The 7970-nt window shown below is 36.4% G+C and overlaps 1 protein-coding gene across 1 annotated transcript; it reads right to left on the bottom strand.

The window, feature by feature from the left end:
* Positions 1-317: 317 nt before the first annotated feature.
* Positions 318-6948, bottom strand: AN (NAD(P)-binding Rossmann-fold superfamily protein). Its single transcript, XM_022032099.2, has 7 exons — positions 6082-6948; positions 4804-4972; positions 4542-4672; positions 2952-3740; positions 2816-2863; positions 875-988; positions 318-679 (listed from the first exon to the last, which is right to left on the bottom strand). The coding sequence occupies exons 1-7, from the start codon at positions 6640-6642 to the stop codon at positions 605-607; spliced, it is 1887 nt and encodes a 628-aa protein (XP_021887791.1). The 5' UTR covers positions 6643-6948; the 3' UTR covers positions 318-604.
* Between the last annotated feature and the right edge of the window lie 1022 nt (positions 6949-7970).

Below are 7970 nucleotides of genomic sequence, written 5' to 3'. Positions count from 1 at the left end.
TTAGGCAATAATATTTAGTCAATCATATTTATAATTTGTCATTTCTTTAATAAAGCCTACATTTATCAGTTATTCTTCAATGTTCTATAACACACACACACACGCACGCGCACGCACATGCCCATGCCCGCGCACGTACATGCCCATGCCCACGCACACACCCACGCGCGCACACCCACACCCACACACACCCACCCACGCGTGCGCGTGCACACACACACACACACGAGGTTGTAGCTTTATCATTACACAATTACAATGTTAGCCCCAGAAAAAAATGGACGGGGAGTTGCAGAGAAAGATACTACAGCACCAGATGAGCAGAAGTAAAACAGACAAATACATATGAAGAAACAAATAGAAAATCTCTCGTACACCCTAAAGTACATCAACTTCATCTAGACACCAAACCCACCCTCAAACACAAATTGAGTGATAAGATGATGATGATGATGCTTCACAAAATCGCTAACAGTGAAATAGGGGAAAGCAGCAGAAGAGAAGAAAAAAGAACCCTTTACAAATTGTTTTCGCACAAATACAACCCTAACATAACAAATGCAATGAGGAAGAAAAGGTTAATGCTTATGAACTCTATCACAACCTATTCTAGCCAACGCATAACACCGTCATCTTCCCCTGTCACTGCCAGAATCTCAATGCTCACATTCAAAACAGCCTGCAGTTCACATCAACAGAGCCATATCACGAAAGGAGTAAATAAGGGTCAAGGGAGAAAAGGAGTGGACAAAGAGGGTATTTCCTGTTACAATTAAAACTTTCATACTTGGGTTCATATTTATGGCCCACCTAGCATCTAAAATGGCAGAATCACACATCACAAGAACAACAACAATAAGGAGGAAAAATTTACCAGGGGATTCCGACAGTTGACCAGCCGGCATTCCTCCAAAGAACCTTCCAACGTCCAACTCTCCCAAACATCAAAGCTGTGACTTGCAAATACAAATTCCATCCTTCTATTAATCTGCCACACCAAGAAAGCAGTTGACTCAATCCTCAGAGTAACAACGACATAACCAGATTTACTTCACAAGAAACAAGCATAGCAGGGTAGACGTTACTACTTCCACATGTAAAAGGCAGCACCTATCATGCTAATAATACTTCTCTTCCTTTGGTGCAAAAGAATGAGAAATTTTGGCTTTGTTCATTAATTAAAATAACTTTGCATTTTCATATGCTAAAATCGACTCAGAATCATACTACATTAACCACATTTACTTTACAGCCAAAGCATAGAACGGCAGAAGTGACTACTTCCACCTATAAAGGGTGGTAACTATCATGCTAAAAGTGGTTATCTTCCTTCGGTGCAGAAAAAAGACATTGTTGTTTTGTTTGTTATATAAAATAATTTTAAATTTTAATTTTCTAAAATCTATTTTTACAATCATAATGCATTTTCACTAATACATGTTTTTAAAACCTACTTTAAAATCATACTACATTTCAAAATCTGTTCTTAAAATCATTGTTCAACTCCTACACATTTTACAGTGTTTCTAAAATCTATTTTATAAACACAAGTGACTTTAAGAAATAAAAACTACAAAATGGTTTATTTGCCAAAAAGGGCCTAGATGCCTGATAATAACTAAAAGAAAAAACCATCACAACCCAAACTATTTAGAGTAAAATCTCTAGGGAATGATTGACTTTTACTAACACTTGGATCCTCATATTTTTTATGATAGCAAACATATATGATATAGAATCAGTTAATTCTAGATTGCTAAATAGATTAGAAATAATAATTCTGATAAATAAGAATATTCTACTGTCTAGGAATATATTACCGTAGTTTTAGTTAGTAGCTTTAGGATTCTATTCTTTTAATATTTAGTTTTTTATTTGTATTAGCAATATTATTTCCTAATCCTATTAATATTAGTATTCTTAATCTAATTCTATTTCGGAATAAGAAATGTTATATATATCTTTGTTATTTCACTTTTTGAAACAGACTTGAGTTATTCAATAAATATTTTAAGTGTTTCTTAATTTTCTGGCTTTGTGATATTTAAGAATTTTTAGATGTATGAGGAACCCTAGGAGTGATGTGTAAGTTTTTATCCCCAAAACTCTAAGCAAACAAATTAACCCTAAATCACCGTTACCTATATGGGTAAGAGATCACATCCTTAAACTGCCCATAATACACAAGCAACAGTTTTTTTAAAAAAGAAACATATCCCAGCAACTTCTTGGTGCACGATACTCCAAGGTCTCATAAAAGTCCCATAAACAAAAAGATTCAGTATCTCCATTCCCAAAGACAATACTAATAAGTAATAACCAATTAAGTAGCCTTGTGAGAACTACTGGTACATAACATCGAACATGTTACTAACCACATCATTCCAGTTTCACTAAGTTGTCACATTATTCCAATCTCATTTGGTAACCACATCTGTACATTAAATCCAATCCCACTTCACCAAATTGTGCTCTAAAATTACCAAGAAAGCACAGTTCTTCACACCTATTGAGATCAGCTCAGATGGTATGCCCTTTTGTAGGTATCTAATCAACTTGAGTCCAAGTCTTCCCAATAACCGATTAGGCTAAAGCGAAAAAGAAAAAGAAAACATTTCTTTATATTGTTTTTTCATTAAATTAAGTTTAGTTTAAATATTGGGGCGAAGTTGACCTTTTTTCCCATTTTTAACAGGAAGAGAACTACTCCTAGGGATTATAATCTCACCTTTTTAGTGACCAGTAAAAATTGATTTTACATATAAAAGAAAAATAATGCTAGAGACAATTCCCCTTAAGAATGGGCAACAGTTACCTGCAATAATTTTCCACCAGCAGCAAAAGAACGCAAACCAATGGTTTCCTGATGAAAATCCATTCATACAATCAGGTTCAATAAGCATATGCTGAAGCTTGCAACAAGAAGAAAAGACACGTTTTAGTCAACAAACCTTGTTTCTGTAAACAACAAGGAATTGCGCGGCAGGATCTCGTTTTGTTACATTAGACATGGTATCAAGGAACCAACCACCACCTTTAACTCTTTGCCTGGATACATGAAGGGCAGAATTGTCTCTTGCATACAAAGCAATTACATACCCATCCTTTGGCAGCTCAATAGACTTTCCACCGAGCTTCTTGCTCACCTTTAGAAGCTGATCAGAAGTTGATTCTCGAGTCACTTCTATTGGTGTTTTCCTACTTCTTGAATCTTCAGGAGAAGCACACCGTGAACTTGAAGTTAATGCTTGATCAGTGCCACTCATGGCAGTATCATCTTCTCGTTGTGAAGTACTTTCTTTTTCTAACACAGAATCAGACTTTTGTTGAGATTTCTGACGAGCGTGCCTCCTTTTAGCCTTTTTTCCTGACCTGCTACGCCTTCCATCAGATTTAGTTCCAGTGCTTTGAGATAAAACTGAACCCTGATGCTGACTAGGAGATTCCTTTGATTGAATTGTGCCCTTTTTCTGTGAGCTTTCAGGACTAACTTGAATATCATTTGTCAAGTGCGCACTCATGGACACTTGTGGTATGCACCCTCTATCTTGCTTGTCAAATTGATCGTTTTCATCACCCACTTCGGTTTCCTCCTCATCAGAAACAGTATTCTTGGGAATAATCCCATCAAGGAAAAATGACTGTAGGATGGATATGGCTTTTTCTCTAATCTCCATCCATACTTCCTCACTGTAATCTGCACTCCGTGGAAGTATCAATACATTGGGCATCTCCCTGACCTGAAGCAACAAAAAACCAGAAAGATTAATGACACAACGTTCTTCATGCAACTAATGCATTATAGCACATTATGTTAATTGTACATGAAGTCATCCAAAGAGGAACCCAGATAGAAGTGAGAACCACATACTCATCTCTCTCTCTTTCTCTCTATAAGTACATGTAATTACACATATCCAATTGCACATATCCAATGAGTAAAGAAAAAAGTGGCAACAACCATAGAGACAATGGCACTATCCACTTCTCTTTCTAAACAACCACATAGATATACAATTGTACAGTCACGCAAAGAGTAGCCAAAAAATACAACCACCACAAAGAAGCAACCAGTACTCTTCTCTCTCGCTCTCACACCATACAGTAACCTATTTTTTTCTCTTCTATGTGAATTTTCACATCCCCATATGCATGTTCTTGGACAGAACTCTGCTGAAACAAAATACGTAGGCAAGATTGGAATTTCAGTTAAGAAAAAAATTTGAGAACATATGCTACATCATCTGAAAACCAAACTGAAGGATGTTTATGCTGCAACAACTCGAAAATTAAGAATGTAACGATTGAAAACAAGCTTCAAAATTCAGAATCTGCTTATTTTCAAACTAAAACAAACATGGAAGTAGCTATTGTACTCATGCAAGATGGGAAAGCAATAGAAACGAGAGGAAGAATTCACTCAGACAAATGTGCCCAGCAATTAAGCACAAGAACAATACTTTTCAGTTGTCATCTCCCAAAGAAGCACAAGAACAATATTGTCGATGCCATAAAATTGAACGATTTGATAGATATCATACCCATGCTTCCATCCATTGTGGCCCCTCAGCACCATCCAAGGCACAGCCAGCTAAAGTGCCATCAATTAGAAGCTGTTTCACAGCACAATCATCCAATAGCTGACTGCTACCTGTATTTACAAGAAATGCCCCTGGATGGAAATAAAAAGTTATCCCTATATCACATTTACATGAATACAAGGAATTATACATCCTTCTTTTCTTTTTTTTTTGGTTTGAAAGGCAGAAAATATATTCGCGCAGGTGATGAAAATAGAGATACCAGGCTTTATATGCTGCAAGCAATCTGCATTAATAATCTGAACTGTTTCATTTGTCAGAGCACAGTGAAGGGAAACTAGATCACTTGCTGCTAATAGATCATTAAGAGTATCCATTCTTCGGGCAGCAGATGGAAATATTATAGGAGACCTACTTACTTTTCCACTTCCCTGCACAGAATAGTCAAGAAAGCATTAATGCAGAACAAGTCCAAATGCCAAAGAATAAATTTCAAAATCACATAACTTTGAGAACCAAAATGAGTTAAATATGTCAATTAAAAGTCTCCAAAATCTTTAGCAATTTGAATTTTCCCCTATTCTTTCAATGGATAAAGCTGTGTTTCTTATAGTACTCGTTACAACATGAGTGGCCAGACCAGACGAAAACTTTAGTTTCATGCTCTTTGACTTGGAGTGCATCATGTTCACTGATAACACCCACACTCTAATTAATACTTGAATTCCTTAGTCAAGGAAACTGTAATAATCAAAATACGCAGATAGTTTGAAGTTCTAACATTTTCACTTGACTCCAGAAACAATTGTGTAGACAACTGTATAAATCAACAGAGAACTATTAGCTCTTGAAAAATGAGCATGCAAATATAGTAGAATACCATGGCTGCAGTAGCTAAATACTGTTTGAATACATAGGGATCTCCTACCAGTTACATTAAAAAAACTCACGTTGTCCTAACTATCAACTGTGGAACTAGCTTTCTCAAAACAAAAAAACCTCTGTAACTAGTGAAATAATAAAACATAACAATAACCAAGCATGGTGTTTGTAAACAACACCAAGTATCAGGACAAAAGTTAACTTTAAAGTTCTAATACTTACTTCAGGCTTCAGTTTTGCATTCGTCTCATTGATTATTCAACCAGCAAAATGAACATAAAACAGACAACACCAGAAAGCGCACAAGTCTTAAAACCTTGATGTAAAAAGCATAACACCGATCCCTAATAATATAGAACACAATCGTCACTAAAACATGAGGCACCTTCCATTTGAAACCATGAAGGCTGTTTGAGATCAAATTGAACAATTAAATATGTTACTATCAGGGCAATGAAACCAAAATCTTAGGCCTCAATTCAACAAATTAACCCAAAGCACCAAAACCAACGGGATAGAACCTTCGCTCTGATTAAGATAAGGATCACTTTCAACGATGGAAACACTGGAAGGTAACCAAAAAGGGAAAGAAGCACAAAACAAACTTCAAATTGAAGAATGGAAATGCAGCAAGCTAGTTAGCGTTACCAACTAGTACCTCTTGAACATCAAAATAAAGCACACTCATCTTGAAAGCCAGGCTCCTCGAAGCCAATGATCGAGCTGAAGCAGATCTACCAACGATCCCCAAAACCAGTCCGCGACATCGTCTCATTCCTCGACAAAGCGGCTGCACCGAGCCAAGCCATCCCGAAGCCGAGAGTGCGTGGCGTGAGAGCAGGTGAGTTCGACGGAGCAAGCCGAGGATAAGCGCCATTACAGTATCCGCGATCTCCTCGGCTCGGGAGGTATCAATATGGACGAGCTGGAGACCGAGGTCGGCAGCCAAGGCAGAGTCGACAGCGCGGTCAGCAGAGCCGAGGCAGAGAATAAGCTGGTAGGGGTGGAGTCGGCGCTGAGCGGCACGTGGAAGGAACGCGAGAGAATGGAGGAGAACAGCGGAGGCTGCCTCGATCTTGCCATCGGCTAGGCGACTGAGTGGGACGTGCTCGATGGATGCAACGCCGCCTAGAGAGTCTTGCTCAAGAGCGCAATCGTCGATGCAGTTGAGGGTGACAACCGAAGGGAGTGCGGGTGCAGGGGTGTTACGGTGGGGCATTGTTGCAGAGGATCTGATGCTCGTAAACTAAGTTGTTTCTCTGCGTCGAAGAAGACTGAGGGCGTTACAGAGACGGTGGTTATGGTGGTGGTTAGGGCTTAACGTTGTAATTTTGGGCATTTTGAGGGCCGAATCCGGACAAGGAAGGGTAGGAGAGCATCTATGGCTTGGGTGCAAGTGTTGATCCTGATGCTACGTCGTTTTGTTCACTTTTTCGGATTGCTGCTTCCACAATTGATCTCCTGAAGTTGAGGAGAGAGACGGTAGAGGTTGAAATGTCCGCAACTAGGAACTGACCCTAGTCCTCTTCCTTCTTTTACTCCACTTTCTCTTCCTTGGAAAATGCCCTTGTGATTTTCATTATTCCACTAATGTCCTGCTTTGTTTTTTTTTTTTTTTATCGAAGTACCCTGAAAGTGGTTACCGTTTGGGAGGACTGTGGTGTTCAAAGTATTCTTTGTAAAACATTATTTTTTTTAAAATTGTTTATAAACTAGATTTTTCATTTGTACATTTTACTGAGAAGAATTATTAATTTATATTCATTTTACTTTTTTAATCCGAACTCATTTGTAAGCACCCATATATTTATATATTAAAGTGAGAAATCTTTTTTACTTAATTCTATTTAAATAATATTTTGCTTATGTCTTAAAAAAATATTAGACACATTATTTATTATAATTGAAAAAATTCAATTTTCATAAATGATTGAGTGACAGATAAATTTTTATCATTAATAATAACATATATAAAAGAACAAACTTGTAAATTTAAATCATACTTCAAAAAATAGTTGGTTAATAAAAAAAAATTAAGAATGTGAATATGTAAAAAAAAAAAAAAAAAGAAAGAAATTTGAGAGACTTTATTTCATTTTGAATGATTTAAGAATAGCATTATCACTAAAATTGTAATCTTCTACTGGTTTCCTCAATTAACCATTACTAAAGTAGTTGTATAGTTACAAAATTATATGTAGTTGAAGGATTTTAATAATAGTTTAATTGGGAATGGAGTCTAGTAACAAGTAATACTATGAATGCATTAATAACTAATAAAATTGATGTGCCCTTAACTCATCATCTAAATATAAAGTATCACATTATTTTATATTTTTACACGTGGGTTTGCCACCTAATATCAAATAAATTATATTGTCCGATAACAAATATTAATACGTTCTGTAATATCTAATAATTAAATATCCACCGTATAAATTTCATGTATGATATATTACGAATTAGCATCTATACAATTTTTACCAAGAATTTTTAATATCTCAAATGCATTTCAGATTCTTTTTTTTAACTTCAATGGAATGTTTT

Source organism: Carica papaya, chromosome 5, assembly GCF_054855325.1.
Source record: "Carica papaya isolate Zhongbai chromosome 5, ASM5485532v1, whole genome shotgun sequence".
Classification (NCBI taxonomy): domain Eukaryota; kingdom Viridiplantae; phylum Streptophyta; class Magnoliopsida; order Brassicales; family Caricaceae; genus Carica; species Carica papaya.
Note: the sequence above shows the minus strand (reverse complement) of the source record. Positions and strands in the feature narration are given on the sequence as shown.